The sequence below is a fragment of the Lotus japonicus genome, chromosome 4 (genome assembly GCF_012489685.1).
Source record: "Lotus japonicus ecotype B-129 chromosome 4, LjGifu_v1.2".
Taxonomy (NCBI): Eukaryota; Viridiplantae; Streptophyta; class Magnoliopsida; order Fabales; family Fabaceae; genus Lotus; species Lotus japonicus.
The window spans coordinates 60798352-60818495 of record NC_080044.1 but is presented as its reverse complement, the minus strand read 5'-3'; the positions used below and the strand labels follow the sequence as shown (position 1 = coordinate 60818495).

General features: G+C 32.4%; 3 protein-coding genes across 3 annotated transcripts; 2 read left to right on the top strand and 1 right to left on the bottom strand.

Moving 5' to 3' along the window:
• Positions 1–1421: 1421 nt before the first annotated feature.
• On the bottom strand, positions 1422–10297 carry LOC130715409 (flavonoid 3'-monooxygenase-like). The gene is made up of 2 exons (XM_057565508.1): positions 9720–10297; positions 1422–4446 (listed from the first exon to the last, which is right to left on the bottom strand). Exons 1-2 carry the CDS (start codon positions 10164–10166, stop codon positions 4357–4359), a joined length of 537 nt encoding a protein of 178 aa, XP_057421491.1. The 5' UTR covers positions 10167–10297; the 3' UTR covers positions 1422–4356.
• Positions 2743–4196, top strand: LOC130713074 (uncharacterized). Its single transcript, XM_057562876.1, has 6 exons — positions 2743–2892; positions 2976–3054; positions 3332–3428; positions 3499–3705; positions 3787–3919; positions 4005–4196. The coding sequence occupies exons 1-6, from the start codon at positions 2743–2745 to the stop codon at positions 4194–4196; spliced, it is 858 nt and encodes a 285-aa protein (XP_057418859.1).
• Positions 10298–14380: 4083 nt separating the features above from the next.
• Positions 14381–16755, top strand: LOC130713073 (uncharacterized). Its single transcript, XM_057562875.1, has 9 exons — positions 14381–14530; positions 14614–14692; positions 14970–15066; positions 15137–15343; positions 15425–15557; positions 15643–15797; positions 15886–16006; positions 16100–16456; positions 16549–16755. Exons 1-9 carry the CDS (start codon positions 14381–14383, stop codon positions 16753–16755), a joined length of 1506 nt encoding a protein of 501 aa, XP_057418858.1.
• The last annotated feature ends 3389 nt before the right edge of the window (positions 16756–20144 follow it).

The window sequence follows — 20144 nt, the reverse complement described above, 5'->3', positions numbered from 1 at the left end:
CTTGGCAAAAAAATGATATATATATATATATATATATATATATATATATATATACTCCTCATCTTTTAAACATTTCATTTCCACGGAAATTTCATCTCTTTTTATTTTTATCTCTTTCATTATATTATCTATCACATATTATACTATCTCTTTCTTACTTTTTCTTTTCTTTCTATCTCTCTCATCATTCCACATCTCTCCACCTCAAAAAGAAGTATGAAAGTAACATTATTAATTCAAGTGTATATGTTTCATGAGGCTGATCTCGAGCTCCAATCCACGCACTAATACCTTCGTTTAAGAGAATATTTTTTGTGTAGAATAATGCTATTGCTACCCTTTGTTAACTATTTTAATTAGTACGAATATATTTATTTTTAAAAAATAAGTATTTAACACCTTAACAACCATAGATTGTCTCCAAACCTCTCCCTCGGTTCAGCATTTGCTTCATGATATTAGGCCACGTTTGGGAAAACATCTTAGTTAATTGCTTATATATGATCATAAGCGCTTATGATATAAGTGTTTATTCATAAGCTATTTTAAAATATTTATTAAAATAAATTGAAAATAAACTATACATAAGCATAAGTTGTTTTTCATAAGCTATCCTGAATAGCTTATGAAAATAAGCTCAAAACAGCTTATGGTAGGTCATAAGTTGTTTGTGTAAGCTCTCTCGAACACTGACATAAGCGTTTATGCTATCAGATAAGCTCAAATAAACTCTTCCAAACGGGGTCTTATTGTATGAGCTATTTACAACAACAACCTCATTAATAACAATATATGGCAAGAGTTAGAGAGAGAATTTCTTTCTGTCACTATTTTTTCGATTAATTTTTGTTTCATTACCCTGTGATTTATGGATAATGTAAACAATCAATCAAAAGTTCAAAACAAATCATTTTAATAATTTTTATATGTAAATAACTGAGAGGGTGATTTATTAATTATTATATTTTTTTTTAATATGCAGTTGAGCTTGTCACATTTCTTTATATTTAATTTATGTATTTTTTTTCAGAAACAAAAGACAATTTATTAATAAATCCAACAACATGAGATCAGTGCTCTCTCATATGAACATGGCAATAGTCCGTATCAAATGCTTTCTATATTTATATATATACACGCCATACCATTTAAATTTATTTAATTAATGTTGGTTTACAAATAATGGACTAATTAAGTAGCAGTGTGTGAGTCAGCTGTAGAAAAACAATAGTAACGATTATTCAATCAAGTGATTACACGATGAAGATACTTTTTTCTTAATGTAGGTTCTAAAACACTGTAAAAAACTGTTATTGATCGCTATTGAGAAGTTTGTATTAGTGATAAAGGTTACTAAACTAAAATAAAGACATGATAAAGGTTACTAAACTAAAGACATGAAAGTAAAAAGCAAAGACAAATGCAGTAAATTTGTAGTATTGATTTATTGGTTGTGTGTGTGTTTATACAAATAACTCTTCCTCGATTTATAGAAGCAATTTTGGCTAAAATACAACAATTAACAACCCTTGTCATTGCCAACATTTTTCGATTTTTACAAGTATTTGCCATCGTGAGTGTTGGAAGTTGCTTCTCCTTATTGGCCTAGTAGTTTTGACTCGAGCCGAACTCATTTGCATCGGTTGGCTCTTAAGCAATAATTGCCTCCTTATTTAAAAGGGTGAACCACTTCCTCTTTCAAGCACATGTAGGCCTTTCAGAACCTTGATGAATATATTCGTTATGCACTAAGGCCCATGTACACGTTCAATTTCCATTCGTTCTATTATAAATGATTGGTTGTTTTCCCTCCTCTTTCTTCTTTTTGAATTTAATATTTTTTAATTAGAACCATCATTAATAAATAGTATACGAGCGTTGCGTTGACTGTTTTTTTGTATTTAGTGTCAGTTTAGAATTGTCATTAATGAACAACATATGTACAGGTGTTGCGTTGGTTGCTTCCTAAATTTAGTGTTAGTTTAGAACTGTCATTAATAAACAACATGTGGTTGCGTTGAGGGGTGATATTAACCGCGATTAGGAAAACATTAATTAATAATAATTCGACATGCACTATAGTTACTAAATGATAGCTTAAGTGGTAGGAGCTGAATGACATATGAGTTGGGCAGAAGAGGTTTATGAATCGCTTTCTGACAGGTGCAATTTATCTTTTTAATGTAAAAAAAACTAAATGATGCAGAATTTAAAATCCACGCGTTACATCAACTTAGCCACACTAAATAGTGGGAATTAGGGTTGGTTTTATGCTAGCCATTAGGTTGATTTCAATAATACAACAAACAAAAACAATTAAGATATTTATTATATAAGAAATAGTATAAAAGTGAAATATAACTTTTTTTTTGGGTAGAAACTGTGGAAATCGAATCTATACTAGATACAAAACACAAGCCTCTTCCAACGACAAAATAACGACGTGTCCTTACCACAGCAAATTGCCACGCGTCACATCAGCAACCAGCTTTCGGTTTTCCTTAATTCAATGGAGTTATATGATTTGTCCCACTTTGTATATGTATATGTTTTGACTGTGTTATGTTTCTATTGTCAAAGTAGTTATATGTTTTGTCCCACATTTTAATATGATTCCTACTCTTGCATATGGTTCGCTGGGTTATAAATAACCTTCACGTGATCATCCAAAATGCACACCATTCCTTCCTGATTCAATTCCGGTTAATTGCCCAAGTTCACCTGAATCTTTCGTGATCCGGTATGGAGTTTGTTTACCACAATGTTGATGAGCTGCGTTCTGGGAAGCAACATTGGAGGATTCTGGTTAAGGTGGTTCGAATTTGGTACAGTCAAGGGTTTTCCACTTCGAAGCTTCCCCTTTCTCTTGAGTTGGTGCTGATGGATGACAAGGTATGGTAGTAATATTATGTTTTTAAATTGAGTTTATTTTTCCGTTAATCATGGTAACGATTGGATGTTGTTATACATGACAGGGTTCCAAGATCCATGCGATTATTAAGAAGACGTTGATGTACAAGTTTGAGAAGTTACTGGTTGAGGGCAATGTCTACAGTTTGTCTTCTTTCGTCTTAGTGGATAGCAGTGGGGATTATAAAACTACCAGACACAATTACAAGCTCTGTTTCATGTATAACACTGAAGTGCGCCACATGCCCCAAATGACTATTGATGCGTTTCCCTACAGCTTTGTATCAATTGCTGACATTTTAGCCTTAGCTATTATTCTGCTTATTTGATTGGTAATACTTTATACCTGTGATATTTTTTCCAAAATTTTACATAAATCAATTCTGTGACTTATGTTACTGGTTATCAAATATGTTTCCAGATGTCATTGGCATTTTGACAGGTGTCGGAGTCGAGAGGGAGATTGTAACTAATGGAAAGAAATCAAAGATGAATGTCATTGAGATTGAGGCTGCAGGGTAATTTGATCAAATAAGTGTGATATCTTTAACCAAAATATTTTTAGTACTCATAATTACCTGTTAACAGGCTGAGGGTTGAGTGTGCCCTGTTTGGCGCTTATGTTGATGAATTGGCTAATTTTCTTGGAAATGGTGAACTCAACAACCCAGTGGTCATTATCCAGTTTGCCAAAGTGAAATCGTTCCAGGGGAACAACAGTCTGCAGAATGTACATGGTGCTACCAAAATATTGTTTGACCCTGATGTTCCTATGGCAAAAGTCTTGAAATCAAAGTATGGATTTAATATGATTAGTAAGCTGATTTGTAGCAAGTGAATGAATTTGATGATCTAAAATGCCTCTTTCATTGCCAGTTACTTAGAAGCTAATGCGAGTGCATCCCATTCCCTAAGCCAGTTGTCTGATTCCAAAACCGTATCTGGGGAAGAGGATTTTTTGGTTTTGACTAGCAGCAAGTCCATTGCTGAACTGGTTAATATTAAGAAGGTAAAATAGTCATTTTTGTTTTTGGTTTGTTGATTTTTTGCCCAAATCAGCTCAGTATCTGCTCATTGTAATGTTTTCTTCGTAGGACTGTGTTTGTGTTGTCTACGGAACCATACTCCCTATGGAAGAAGGTGTGGACTGGTGGTATACTGCCTGTAGATGCAGTCGTAAAGTGTATGCTAACGAAAAGATGTTTTTCTGCGAGGGATGTAATCGCCATGTTATGGCTGTTTACCCAAGGTGGGTTTGCTTAAGTTGTAATCCTATTATTGTTTAGGATATTATATTTCTACAATTTGTGACGAGTTTTACTGTAATGTGTACATAGGTTCCGTCTTCAAGTGAGGGTTGAAGATAACTCTGGCAGTGCTAATTTAGTCCTCTTTGACAAGGAAGCCACATCACTACTTGGGAAAACATGCACTGAGATGGTTGAATCATGTGACAGGGTACATTAATGATTTAGTGATTTCCTCCCGGTTAATGTCGTTATATTTATGGCTTGCATTTGTGTGAACCTTCTCTTCCTGGGCAGATAAATAGGAACGGAGGGAGTATTTGTTAAGCTATTTATATAAATATAAAACAATAATTCCATAAATCTAATCAATTAATAAATTACTTAGTATTTGCTGATTTAGCTTTTCACTTAGGCTATGTTTGGCATGTCATTTCAGCTAGCTTATAGCTTATTTGACTAGCTTAAAGCTTATTTGACTAGCTTAAAAGCTCTTCAAAAGTGTTTGGTGAATGAGTTTATTTTAGTAGCTTAAAGCTTTAAGCTATAAGCTATCTCAGGTAGCTTATAGCTTATTAAATTTATTCTCATTTTTATCCTTATTATTTTATTAAAATTCTACCATTACCCTTATATATTTATAAAAACACTAAACTTATTTTCCCCTCACACTTACGTATGCAGTTTCCGCCACCATTCCCGCCACACCGCTGCGCACCACAAGTATTATAAATATTATATTAATAAAAATAAATATTATATTTTTAAGATGATATATAACTGTAGCTAATAAAAATATTTAAAGTGATAATAATTTTAATATTAATATCATATTGGTATTAATGTGAAAATAAAGTAATGTTAAATATAAAAATAATTATACAAGTATGTCCTTTTATGTCATTTTACAATTTCAGCTTGTTTAATAGCTAGTTCTACCAAACACTTTTGTTTCAATCACGTAGTTTTTCAGCTTTCAGCTATCAGCTAGCTTATAAGCTTTCAGCTAGCTTTTCAGCTTTCAGCTAGCTTATCAGCTAAACATGCCAAACATAGCCTTATTTGCTAAAACTTTATTATTTTAGAAATTCATCAAGGCTATTGGTATTCACTTATATTCTTATCTACAACTTCATATTTTTATCTATCACATTTCTCATAAATTTTAAAATCAATAACTATTATTCTCTTTCTTTAATATAACTCAATTTTAAATAAGAATATTTTGGTTGAATTATATATTAATTAATGAACTCTTAAATTGTGTGCACAACTTTAAACAAAAAAAAATTAACCACAAGGGGTGGTACACAAGTGTAGAATGTGTATTTCCTTAAGGGATTTCGCCTAGGCTTCTGGCCCGGGTTCGATCCCCTCTGAGATAAAAAATAATTTTTGTGGTCATGGACATCACTACTATATCCCGAGCCAGATTAGTCACGTGAGGTCTTTTTCTCCGTGGAGATTGGTGGCCAAAGGACAAAAAATTTGAAATGTAGAAAGTAGCGGGTAATCCTGATTTAGTGATGATATGAATCAATAACAACAAATTAATCTTAATTAATTTACGCATAAATCTAGTTAGTATTGATTATATGGAAGCTCGATCTAGAATGGAATTAATGCATGAGGAACGAAGTTTGGGGATATTGGACTTTAAATTTGAGTGTTTGACAAGGACAACGTTGTTCTTTTGACGTTGTGGCCTTATTAACAACGTAGGTAAAGGTTGGTGGAGTTTGTGGTTTAAGAACACCAAGCGTCATAGTTTTACTTGAGGGATGTACTAGAGTTCTCCGCTGGCCCGGTTGTAATAAACCCACGTATACAACTAGCTAGCCCTATTTTCTAATGGACAAAAAAAGGCCTAGTTTTAAAGATGAAATATTATTTTATTTACATTTGTAGAACTTTTATCATCGCAAAGCAATATGCTAATTTTTATTTATTAATATAACTTATCAGCAACTAAGCCTAAAAAAAGTATAAAACAGACAATAGGTCAAATTTGTCTATTTTATGCAAATCCTAATAATTTCACACCTAATGAGCGTGATTAAATAAAAGATGAAATATGTGATGGAATTATAAAAGAAGTGGTACTACAAATCAAGAGTTAAGTTGCACTTTTGGTCTTTATATTATAGATAATGTATGATTTTTTTGACTCCTTGTAATATTTTTAGTGAATTCGGTCCCTCAAATTTTTAAGTTTTGCAATTAATTCTATTAATAACTTTTATTAATGTGTGATTTTAGTTACTGTATTAACTATTTTGTAAATAAATCATTATAAGGAGTGTGAAAGAGTGTGTTCAAAAATATGTGCTGTGGGCACTTTTATTTTAAAAGTACATGATCTTCATTAGCTTGAAAAAACTACAAGTCCTAGAACCATACAGAGTCTTAACTAAATGTGCCAAAAAGTGCAATTAAGAAAAAAAAATTAAGAGAGAGTTCCGATCCGCAACAAATAGATTAACAAAGAAAAAAAGTCATAAGCATATTATTGATTAAATGTAAGCTCTAGAGTGCAATATTATTAATGCATGACGAACATATCCAAGGAATAAGGACTTTGTGTGTGTTTGACAGAACGACGTTGTGACTTAGGTTGGTGGAGTATGTGGTTTCAGAACAACTAAGCGTCGGTTTCAGAACAAATTGTCGTATCTCCGAGAAAAAGGTAGAAAGAACAAATGAAATAGTACACGTCATAGTCCATAGTTCAGAAAGTTTGCAAACACTTTGTATATTTTGGTCTTCTGCAAATAGAGAAACGAAGTTGACATCCATGTTTGGCCTATTTGTATAGATACGAAGTTGACATCCATGGCCCATGTATAGATCGAAAAGGGAGAAGAAGAAAAGAGATAGCTAGGGGAATACGATAAGGGTTGATGAGATTGAGAACTTTGTCTCTTAAATTAAGGATTTTAGAGTTTATTCTTAATTCTTGGAAACTGAAAATTTTCATTGATCAATCTTCTATTGCTCGGCTACACTCATTATATTAGGAAAAAATAGAGTAAGAAAATAAAATATTTAATGAATGATATAATTAAAATAAAAAAGTAAAAGTATATATGTAAAAATAGTGTTTCTGGATTATAGTTGAAACATAAACAAAATTAAAATGTCACCATGACATATTCAAGTTTTCGAGGATTAGCTCAAGTGATAAATGTTAAGGGATATAAAAGTTGAATAAGATTAGGGGTAAAAACTCTCAGATTTAAACTCTGAGAAGAGACTAATTTACCAACATTTGCCTAAAAAACACATCACATATGTTCAAAATGCTATGGCATTTGCTAATAGCACATTCACAACTAAAACTAAAATATATATTTGCTAATCAGAAATGCTGATAAGTAGTATCTGCGACATGAAATGATAGATTTAAACTTTGGTGTTGTTTGTTTTAATATTGATTTGCACCATTTCATAATAAACTAATCATGACTAATTATTTTATCATATCACTACTAAATTGAAATTTAATACCGTAAAAAAAATATTGTGAGTGGATACCAACTAAACTTATTCAATTCCTTATGGTCAAATATAAAAATGTTCATCGATATCATAAGCAGCAAATGTGCTTCAGTTGTGAGGGAGATTAATTTAATTTTTAGCCGGTTGTTTTAATCCCAAGCTACTAAATTTTAAAACCCAATAATATTTGAACATTTGTTTTAGAAAATTTTAGTTCATAACATAATTAATATTCTTAATTTAGAGTATTATAAAAAATTAAATTTTGAAAATTATTAAATGTGTAATTAGTAATTTTAGGGTGTGTGAAAAAACATCCTTCAATATTTCTTTCTAAAGTAAGTGCGGTTCTTATAAACCCACCTGCATACTTTTCCCATCACTTCATGTTCGACGTGTTAGAAATGGAAAATTTTAGAGTTTTTCACTCTACAACTTAAATTTTTTTGGATACTTAGTTCTTAATATATAGTAAAAAAAGATTATGATCGAATGTTTTAGAGTTCTATACTTTCCACCACCACTTCTTTTCTTTTAAAAAAGTTGAATTTTAACCTCCCTAATTTTGAAGATGAAAGATTACTGTTTACATTTTTAAAACCTTTGTTAATTATACAAAACTGTTCACTAAAAAAAATTTGTCCCCAAAATAATCTAATCGAAAAACTTCAACCATTGTTGTCAACATAAGACAAAATAAGTCATTGACCTATATATTTTTAAGAAAAAACAAATAGTAAGTCCATCATGTTGTGATAGTTGAGGGAAATATTATATATAAGTATTTTATTTTTTTGAAAACAAAAAAAAAATTATTGAATGGATAAACAATACAGCAACAGGGAAAACAGAGTATGAGGCACCAGACCCAGAAAAGAAAAACAGAATCAAGAGAAAAGAGCCACCAAGCGTGGGAAAAGGACGCTGCAGAAGAAGCCAAACAGCTAGCAACGGCCCTTTTATATGTTGAGAACGCAATTCCACTAGTTATTTTTAATCTTTGTTTTGTTACGGATTTTCATGTTAAATCTGGGTACATCTTATACTGAATATTATATTTACAATAAAGTTTTGTATATTGTAATTTTAAAGAAATAAGTCTGTCCATATATACTATAAAACTATTAAAAAAAAGCAATACTATTTTAGTGATCGATCACATGATTTTGAATCAAATCAATGTGATCTTTGAACTGGAAATTAGATAGTGTTAACATGCTTAATTCTGTGCTTTGGGTGGAACACTAATCTGATCTTTTGGCGCTGTGATGCTACAAGAATTCACATGAACTCTCAGGTGGTGTTTAATGAATTGCCTCAAAGGGAAACTACTCAAACTAGAGCTGGACTTGCCAGTAGCTGATGGAGTTTGTGTAAGAGGTGAGAGTGCTAAATCCAATATAATCATTCATGTGCAGCAATGATATATACATACCTTTTTTTTTATACACTTTATTTTCATATATTTTTATTTTTATCTCTCTCCTCTTATCATTTATCACATCTTATACTTTCTCTCTCTTACTTTTTTTCATTTCTTCTTATCTCTCTCCTCATCCACCTCATTCCACCTCAAAAATGAGGTGTCAACAAATAATTATTCATTGATGTGTAGTATATGTAACGAATAACTTAAGCTTTTGTCATAATTTTTAATTTTATGTATACTTTTTGTCGTATTCTTTAACTATCACAAAAGAAATGTTCTCTACCGTGACATCTCATGTGTGTGTGGGGGACCCTGGATCTCCATGCTAAAAGAGGCCGGAAATCAAAATCTCATTGAATTTCTATTTATGTAGCATTAAACACACACACGAATCTCTTGAACTCATTTCTTAACTTTCACGTTAGTTTCTCAAACCGACTCTATTATTATCATGATAAATCACAAACAGCAACAGCACACCTTCCATACATTAAATTATTTTCTTCATTTCATTCTTCTTGTTTAGTCAAATTATATATTTCATTTATCACTTATATTTCGTTTCTTTCTGTATTTCATAGTGTTCATGAAACATTTTTGTTTCTCAAAAACTAGATAAGAGGTTAATTACTTACTTGTCTCATGTGTCTGAAATCATCCAAAGCCTTGGTAGAGAACATGTGGAGGTTGGTTATTTTCCGGAGCAACCGCCACCGCGGGCCGTAAGGAGCAAACACAAGATCCTGGTAGTTATAGGCCATGTATTTGGCGCCGGCGTTCGGCGGGCGGCTGGAGAAATTGGCATCATGAACCTTCAAGAACTGCTCCGCCACGGAGGCGGAAGCGGCCACCACTACATGGACAAAGCCCAAGCGCAGGTGCATGAGAGGGCCGTGTTTGCCAGCCAAGGCGGCGAGGGCCTTGTGCGGTTCGGCGCCCATGTGAGGGAAGTTTCCGACGATGGGCCATGGCCGTGGCCCTGGTGGGAGAGGGGAGGAGGGTTGAGTTATGAGATTCAACAGCCGAGAAATGAGGATCGCTGCCACAATGGTGGCAACGGCAATAACAACCCATGGACACATGTTTTTAGCTAGCTAGCGTGCATGTGCTAGTGCAATATCCTCCTCTAAAGAATATGGTGATATATATAGGAAAAAATATTATAATATTTTGTAAAATAAATAAAGAATATATATGGTGAGATATAGAAAAAGAAAATGAAGCCTCAATAAATTAAAACACCAAGTGGCCGGACAAAAAAAGAATATTGGAAAGTGAGAGATCGATCCTGCTATATAACCTACTAATTAATATGATGATATATTCAGTAAGATATTTCACCGTCTCACTGACTCTCACTCGCGGTTTGTGTTCTAAGTGGGGAGTTTATATTATTGTATTTCACTATTTCTTGTTGGAAAATACTCAAAATAGAATAGATTGAGATATCGTGTCGTGGTTACTGGTGAACCACTGCCATAAAGTAAAATTTTATACGGATTTCAGTGCAAATTTTAACTGCTAGTTTTGTCTCCAAATTAAAGTTAACACAATCACATTTTAAACCGTACACGCATAATACAATGGAATCTTCACAAAATATTGTCCAAAACACGAAAGACGCAAAGAGGATGAAGGAGGAGTAAAATCAAGATCAACTTTCGAATCCCACACAAAACTGTTTTGTTTCATCGACTATATAAGCATTGAAACTGTATTTACAAGACCAAAGAAATCAGAAGGAATCGGTAGACTTAATAACCATTAAGCCTAATAGTCAATGGTAATTAATGGTAGTAAAACTGTATTATTACGATTGACTCATTAATCCTGTATCAACTTGATTATCTCATTAAGATTGTTTCATCATGTTAATCAAAGGCACATATTAAGCAACAAGTTGATTAAGAGGAAACGTGAAAGAAACGATTAATTCAGTTTTTTTATTAATTAGTGATTAGTATTTGATTTTCATTATCTCACATTTGTTTATTGTGGTGGGGAAAAATTAATTTTGATGCACATAGTGAACTTTTCTACCCTATTAGCGACCTATTAGATTTTTAAAATGTGTTAAATCAAATTATTAAATTAGATAATTTTTTCATATCTTTAATTAGCTAATGTAAAAGAAAAATCTTTCAACAGTGTATGTTTCCATTCTCAGTGCATTATGGTTTTTTCTAGAAAAGGAAAAAAAACGTACCATGATTATTATTGCTATAAATTAAATGTTGGATAGGACTTGTTAAAAGGCGGTGGTTATAACACTATATATACATTATGTGCGCATTGTAGCTTATAAAAAAAAAAACATTATGTGTGCATTGTAGCTTCACTTTTCAAGTTTCCATATAGCACGCTACAAAAATAGAGTGTTACCTAACTTGGATCGGTACATGAGGTAGCAGCTGGTTCTGGGTTCTCAGAAAGATCTTATGGAGCACTTATTTTAGAGTGACTCTATGCTGGTCTCCTGGATCTCTAGTGTTTAATTTTCTCTCCATTCAACTCCAATAATGATATATACACTCCTTGGCAAAAAAATGATATATATATATATATATATATATATATATATATATATATATATATATATATATATATACTCCTCATCTTTTAAACATTTCATTTCCACGGAAATTTCATCTCTTTTTATTTCTATCTCTTTCATTATATTATCTATCACATATTATACTATCTCTTTCTTACTTTTTCTTTTCTTTCTATCTCTCTCATCATTCCACATCTCTCCACCTCAAAAAGAAGTATGAAAGTAACATTATTAATTCAAGTGTATATGTTTCATGAGGCTGATCTCGAGCTCCAATCCACGCACTAATACCTTCGTTTAAGAGAATATTTTTTGTGTAGAATAATGCTATTGCTACCCTTTGTTAACTATTTTAATTAGTACGAATATATTTATTTTTAAAAAATAAGTATTTAACACCTTAACAACCATAGATTGTCTCCAAACCTCTCCCTCGGTTCAGCATTTGCTTCATGATATTAGGCCACGTTTGGGAAAACATCTTAGTTAATTGCTTATATATGATCATAAGCGCTTATGATATAAGTGTTTATTCATAAGCTATTTTAAAATATTTATTAAAATAAATTGAAAATAAACTATACATAAGCATAAGTTGTTTTTCATAAGCTATCCTGAATAGCTTATGAAAATAAGCTCAAAACAGCTTATGGTAGGTCATAAGTTGTTTGTGTAAGCTCTCTCAAACACTGACATAAGCGTTTATGCTATCAGATAAGCTCAAATAAACTCTTCCAAACGGGGTCTTATTGTATGAGCTATTTACAACAACAACCTCATTAATAACAATATATGGCAAGAGTTAGAGAGAGAATTTCTTTCTGTCACTATTTTTTCGATTAATTTTTGTTTCATTACCCTGTGATTTATGGATAATGTAAACAATCAATCAAAAGTTCAAAACAAATCATTTTAATAATTTTTATATGTAAATAACTGAGAGGGTGATTTATTAATTATTATATTTTTTTTTAATATGCAGTTGAGCTTGTCACATTTCTTTATATTTAATTTATGTATTTTTTTTCAGAAACAAAAGACAATTTATTAATAAATCCAACAACATGAGATCAGTGCTCTCTCATATGAACATGGCAATAGTCCGTATCAAATGCTTTCTATATTTATATATATACACGCCATACCATTTAAATTTATTTAATTAATGTTGGTTTACAAATAATGGACTAATTAAGTAGCAGTGTGTGAGTCAGCTGTAGAAAAACAATAGTAACGATTATTCAATCAAGTGATTACACGATGAAGATACTTTTTTCTTAATGTAGGTTCTAAAACACTGTAAAAAACTGTTATTGATCGCTATTGAGAAGTTTGTATTAGTGATAAAGGTTACTAAACTAAAATAAAGACATGATAAAGGTTACTAAACTAAAGACATGAAAGTAAAAAGCAAAGACAAATGCAGTAAATTTGTAGTATTGATTTATTGGTTGTGTGTGTGTTTATACAAATAACTCTTCCTCGATTTATAGAAGCAATTTTGGCTAAAATACAACAATTAACAACCCTTGTCATTGCCAACATTTTTCGATTTTTACAAGTATTTGCCATCGTGAGTGTTGGAAGTTGCTTCTCCTTATTGGCCTAGTAGTTTTGACTCGAGCCGAACTCATTTGCATCGGTTGGCTCTTAAGCAATAATTGCCTCCTTATTTAAAAGGGTGAACCACTTCCTCTTTCAAGCACATGTAGGCCTTTCAGAACCTTGATGAATATATTCGTTATGCACTAAGGCCCATGTACACGTTCAATTTCCATTCGTTCTATTATAAATGATTGGTTGTTTTCCCTCCTCTTTCTTCTTTTTGAATTTAATATTTTTTAATTAGAACCATCATTAATAAATAGTATACGAGCGTTGCGTTGACTGTTTTTTTGTATTTAGTGTCAGTTTAGAATTGTCATTAATGAACAACATATGTACAGGTGTTGCGTTGGTTGCTTCCTAAATTTAGTGTTAGTTTAGAACTGTCATTAATAAACAACATGTGGTTGCGTTGAGGGGTGATATTAACCGCGATTAGGAAAACATTAATTAATAATAATTCGACATGCACTATAGTTACTAAATGATAGCTTAAGTGGTAGGAGCTGAATGACATATGAGTTGGGCAGAAGAGGTTTATAAATCGCTTTCTGACAGGTGCAATTTATCTTTTTAATGTAAAAAAAACTAAATGATGCAGAATTTAAAATCCACGCGTTACATCAACTTAGCCACACTAAATAGTGGGAATTAGGGTTGGTTTTATGCTAGCCATTAGGTTGATTTCAATAATACAACAAACAAAAACAATTAAGATATTTATTATATAAGAAATAGTATAAAAGTGAAATATAACTTTTTTTTTGGGTAGAAACTGTGGAAATCGAATCTATACTAGATACAAAACACAAGCCTCTTCCAACGACAAAATAACGACGTGTCCTTACCACAGCAAATTGCCACGCGTCACATCAGCAACCAGCTTTCGGTTTTCCTTAATTCAATGGAGTTATATGATTTGTCCCACTTTGTATATGTATATGTTTTGACTGTGTTATGTTTCTATTGTCAAAGTAGTTATATGTTTTGTCCCACATTTTAATATGATTCCTACTCTTGCATATGGTTCGCTGGGTTATAAATAACCTTCACGTGATCATCCAAAATGCACACCATTCCTTCCTGATTCAATTCCGGTTAATTGCCCAAGTTCACCTGAATCTTTCGTGATCCGGTATGGAGTTTGTTTACCACAATGTTGATGAGCTGCGTTCTGGGAAGCAACATTGGAGGATTCTGGTTAAGGTGGTTCGAATTTGGTACAGTCAAGGGTTTTCCACTTCGAAGCTTCCCCTTTCTCTTGAGTTGGTGCTGATGGATGACAAGGTATGGTAGTAATATTATGTTTTTAAATTGAGTTTATTTTTCCGTTAATCATGGTAACGATTGGATGTTGTTATACATGACAGGGTTCCAAGATCCATGCGATTATTAAGAAGACGTTGATGTACAAGTTTGAGAAGTTACTGGTTGAGGGCAATGTCTACAGTTTGTCTTCTTTCGTCTTAGTGGATAGCAGTGGGGATTATAAAACTACCAGACACAATTACAAGCTCTGTTTCATGTATAACACTGAAGTGCGCCACATGCCCCAAATGACTATTGATGCGTTTCCCTACAGCTTTGTATCAATTGCTGACATTTTAGCCTTAGCTATTATTCTGCTTATTTGATTGGTAATACTTTATACCTGTGATATTTTTTCCAAAATTTTACATAAATCAATTCTGTGACTTATGTTACTGGTTATCAAATATGTTTCCAGATGTCATTGGCATTTTGACAGGTGTCGGAGTCGAGAGGGAGATTGTAACTAATGGAAAGAAATCAAAGATGAATGTCATTGAGATTGAGGCTGCAGGGTAATTTGATCAAATAAGTGTGATATCTTTAACCAAAATATTTTTAGTACTCATAATTACCTGTTAACAGGCTGAGGGTTGAGTGTGCCCTGTTTGGCGCTTATGTTGATGAATTGGCTAATTTTCTTGGAAATGGTGAACTCAACAACCCAGTGGTCATTATCCAGTTTGCCAAAGTGAAATCGTTCCAGGGGAACAACAGTCTGCAGAATGTACATGGTGCTACCAAAATATTGTTTGACCCTGATGTTCCTATGGCAAAAGTCTTGAAATCAAAGTATGGATTTAATATGATTAGTAAGCTGATTTGTAGCAAGTGAATGAATTTGATGATCTAAAATGCCTCTTTCATTGCCAGTTACTTAGAAGCTAATGCGAGTGCATCCCATTCCCTAAGCCAGTTGTCTGATTCCAAAACCGTATCTGGGGAAGAGGATTTTTTGGTTTTGACTAGCAGCAAGTCCATTGCTGAACTGGTTAATATTAAGAAGGTAAAAGAGTCATTTTTGTTTTTGGTTTGTTGATTTTTTGCCCAAATCAGCTCAGTATCTGCTCATTGTAATGTTTTCTTCGTAGGACTGTGTTTGTGTTGTCTACGGAACCATACTCCCTATGGAAGAAGGTGTGGACTGGTGGTATACTGCCTGTAGATGCAGTCGTAAAGTGTATGCTAACGAAAAGATGTTTTTCTGCGAGGGATGTAATCGCCATGTTATGGCTGTTTACCCAAGGTGGGTTTGCTTAAGTTGTAATCCTATTATTGTTTAGGATATTATATTTCTACAATTTGTGACGAGTTTTACTGTAATGTGTACATAGGTTCCGTCTTCAAGTGAGGGTTGAAGATAACTCTGGCAGTGCTAATTTAGTCCTCTTTGACAAGGAAGCCACATCACTACTTGGGAAAACATGCACTGAGATGGTTGAATCATGTGACAGGGTACATTAATGATTTAGTGATTTCCTCCCGGTTAATGTCGTTATATTTATGGCTTGCATTCGTGCATTGCATTTGATTTTGTTGCATTTATAGAATGAAGGTGGAATTGGGATGCCTGTTGAATTGTCCACTGTGGTTGGAAGATCTGCCCTGTTTAAAATTGAGGTGAAGAATTTCCAGGGACAGAGGTTTGATAGGTCCAGATTTGAGACTTCCTATCGTGTTAAGCGCGTTTGCACTGATGAGTCCATTATCGAGCAGTTCAAACATTTGCAGTTAGATCTTAGTGTACGTGTTTATCTCCCTTATTTTTGTTATACTTATTTACCTAATGCTGGAGCTGATATGAATGAATACGGGATAAAGGTTGGGGCATCTTCTAGTCGTGACCTGCTGACCCCTCAGTCCACACTCAACACTGAAGTCCTGGGGAATGAGGACATAGGAAAGGTATTCACTGAGTTACTTTTATCGGGGGTCATATTTGTGAACCTAGCATACAGAATGATTGAAAATTAATTTGTTTCCTTTTATTTTCTTAGGATTTGCTGGAGGAATTTGTTGTTGTTTCCAGTGACAAGGATGCAAAGTCTGAATTGGCTGCTGACATTCCAACCACTGACTTGGATGCAAATACTCAGGATACCATTAGTCCTAAAAGGAGTCCCTCCCCTGACCACGAATCTGTTCATGTTCTGTCCAACAGGAAGAAGAAAGTGTTTCCAAAGTCGAAGAAGGATAAGATATGATACATATCATATTGACGATGCATCTGTTTCATGTCCAAATATTAAGTCCATGTTTATGTTGCAAGACCGCATTGTATGCTTGCAGTATGTTGTTTATCCCTGTTATGTACTTTTGATTTTCAGTTTCATGTTGCATTTGTGTTATATCGTCGTGTGTTCCAAGAAATGCCAGATCCTTATAATTTGGCTATGATTATGAATAAAACTAATGTTGTTTGCATCGTCAACTTTGTGTTTTTAAAAGATAAATTATTTTCATTTGGATTGAATAAATTATTACATTGAATAAATTATTACAATCGCCAATGCAATATTCTGGTCGCATGATCTCTTACGGTTTTAAATGCCAGTGCAATGTGAAGTGAAAGTATATGTGGAATTTCCCTTTGAGATTTGATAAGTTGTGAAGATCAGATATAAATAGTGGGGTGCATTATGTTGTTGGTTGAATAAAATTAGTGAACGACATAGAAACACTAAATTGCCTAAATGCAAAATTCAATGGCCCTGTTTAGTAACTTTAAAATTTTAACTGACTACAAATATCTTCAGTTAAACAATTTGAGTAGTTAAGTTCTAACACAAAGGCTCTAAGAATCTAACTAGATTGATTACTTTCTTCGTATAAAAGCCTTTATCCTAAGAAATTATCATTATCAATTTACATTTACAGTAGGAGTGTGAGTACAAGTAGATGACTAATGAAATGAATTTACTATAAATAACATGCATCAACATGTTGGTTACTCATATAGATTTCATGCAGTTTGACGAGGAACATAGTATATTAACAATTTGGTTTGTTTTATTAAAGGCCGTAATATATTACTAAATCTTCACTCTAGAGCTAATTTGTCTAAGACAACAATTAAGTTCAATAATTTCATCCCGTAAACTACCTAAACCCATAGCACTAGCACTTTGATAATTGAAGTTGCGCTAACATACTATTTATTGGGCGTTAAATTAGTTTTTTCTTATTTTTGGCACTTTTACGCTGTGTTTGGTGGAAGAGAGTTAGCAAAGAGAGATGAGGAAGAGAGAGAGATGGAGAAGAGAAACTCAATCCACTTCCGTTTGGTTTGAAGCCACCAAGAAGAGAGAGATGAGTTTTGGTGGGCCACACCTACTTTTTCCAGTCTCTCTTATTTGCGAAGAGAGTTGGCTGTGCATCTCCATTTTTAGTTGACTTCCCAATTATACCCTCATCTCTAAAACATGTGTTTGGTGGAAGAGAGTTAGCAAAGAGAGAGGAGGAAGAGAGAGAGATGGAGAAGAGAAACTCAATCCACCTCCGTTTGGTTTGAAGCCACCAAGAAGAGAGAGATGAGTTTTGGTGGGCCACACCTACTTTTTCCAGTCTCTCTTATTTGCGAAGAGAGTTGGCTGTGCATCTCCATTTTTTGTTGACTTCCCAATTATACCCTCATCTCTAAAAACTCACGTGATATGCAATATTGAAAACAAATTTGCTGGAATCAAATTATTGGCTTGGTACCTTCATCAATTGATTGTTCTATTTACAGTCAATAATAACAAAAATTACAGAATTAATAAACGAATACTAAAATTTAATTTTCAAAACTTAGAATTATAATATTAAAATTACAAAAATAAAAAAGGATAAAACAAAAATATTTAAACTAATTGAATAAATAATTGATCTAAAAAATTTATTGATCAATTTTTAGTTTAGTTTAATGTATATAATACAAATAATTTTTTTTTTTTAGTTTTTTGGTGTATTTATAACAAAATTTCAATTGTGTTATACATTTTTGTAGGTAGTTGAATAGCTAATGACTTAGAAAAATTGATTCATTTTTAATATTTTAATTTAATTTATTTATTACAAAGGAAAATGTTAATACAAAGGTTAATTAAAAGTAACTTTTACATTTTAGTAAGTAGTGTAAAAAATATTAATAAGTTTTATTTGTTATTTTTTAAAAATTCCTCAACCTATGATGTATAATTATTATAAAATTAATTTTAATTTTAATATATAAAAAATTATAAAGTCTTAAAATTAAAAAGAAGTATAAAAATACTATTAACTATCTAATATTTTTTTTAGGAAGCAGGAATAATCAAATTTAGGAAGCAGAAATAAATCTAATATTTTTGTTAATGTAAAGTTAGTCAATTTCAGTTAAATTTCCCTCATGTAGAAATTAATAATTAAAATTAAAATAATATTAATATTTAATTTAAAATATTAGAATTTGAAAAGTTTAACAATCACTAATTAATAATTACTAATAAGTGGATGTATATTGGAAGTTGAATAGAAATTTTTTTAACTTTCTTTCTTTAATGCATTTTATATTATATGATTAATTGAAGAGTAATGATATATACACACCTCATTTTCTCTTCCATCTCATTTCCACCTATTTTTCTTCCTATCTCTCTCTGCATTTCCTGTCACATTACATATCATATCACTAATTTCTCTCTCATTCCTTCACTACCTCCTAAGGTGGAGGTGGAAATGTTTGGCGAATAAAACATTATTGTTAATTGAAGGATAGAAATATTAAAAGTAAGCCACCTACAAATACGAAGGGTAGTTGTTGTATGCCCTTGCATTTAAGGCTTTATTTTCCAACCCCGCCTCCTGTGCTCAATTACTTGGAAAATTTTAAAGACCCCTCTGCCTCAAGAATCCGGCCGAAGCTTCGAATAAACTGACGGTTGAGTCACCTAACATTTTTTGTGTATAGTACCAGAAATTAAGAACTTACACTTCGGCAATTATTCTTCTGACACTTCAGAGCAGTGTGCGGCTGATGAGACAACCTCGCGTGTGCAGAGCACACCATGGAGGATTTCTTGCATTAGTCAATGTCTGTCTAGATTTAGTATATTGTATATCATGACAATAGTAGATTTGGATGAATGGGTTGCGTTGTGTTTCATTTATGACATTATAAATGTCTGGATTTGGATTTGGATATAGATGGGGGGTTATACATTGGGAAGCTAGCAATTACTCTTTGATTACTCTATACAAGTGTTCCTTCTCTTCATTTTTTCATATAGTTACACATACAACTTTAAAGATTTTTTGCAACTTCCATTTATTATGGAGTACGTTGGTAGGTTTGAGCTTTAATCCAATGTCTCACACCATATATTTAATGTTGAATTTCCTATTTGAGTAAACTCTTTTTTAAGGTGGAGAGGTGGAATGGTAAGAGAGATGGAAATAAAAGTATAGTTGATAAAAGATATGATGTGATAGATGATAAGATGAGAGAGATAGAAATAAAAAGGGGTGGAAATAGAGTGTTTAAAAAATGAGATATATATATATATATATATCATTACTCTTTCCTACTATAGTGCCTTCATGTTGATTCAAGAACATACCGTCGTTAAAATTC

Coding starts and splice junctions, on each gene's coding strand:
- LOC130713074 (XM_057562876.1), top strand. CDS start 2,743: ATGGAGTTTGTTTACCACAATGTTGATGAGCTGCGTTCTGGGAAGCAA. Junction 3,429..3,498: donor ATTGAGATTGAGGCTGCAGG/GTAATTTGATCA, acceptor ACCTGTTAACAG/GCTGAGGGTTGAGTGTGCCC. Junction 3,920..4,004: donor AACTGGTTAATATTAAGAAG/GTAAAATAGTCA, acceptor TTTTCTTCGTAG/GACTGTGTTTGTGTTGTCTA.
- LOC130715409 (XM_057565508.1), bottom strand. CDS start 10,166: ATGTGTCCATGGGTTGTTATTGCCGTTGCCACCATTGTGGCAGCGATC. Junction 4,447..9,719: donor ATTTCAGACACATGAGACAA/GTAAGTAATTAA, acceptor TTATCTGCCCAG/GAAGAGAAGGTTCACACAAA.
- LOC130713073 (XM_057562875.1), top strand. CDS start 14,381: ATGGAGTTTGTTTACCACAATGTTGATGAGCTGCGTTCTGGGAAGCAA. Junction 14,693..14,969: donor GGTTGAGGGCAATGTCTACA/GTTTGTCTTCTT, acceptor ATATGTTTCCAG/ATGTCATTGGCATTTTGACA. Junction 15,798..15,885: donor GTTATGGCTGTTTACCCAAG/GTGGGTTTGCTT, acceptor ATGTGTACATAG/GTTCCGTCTTCAAGTGAGGG.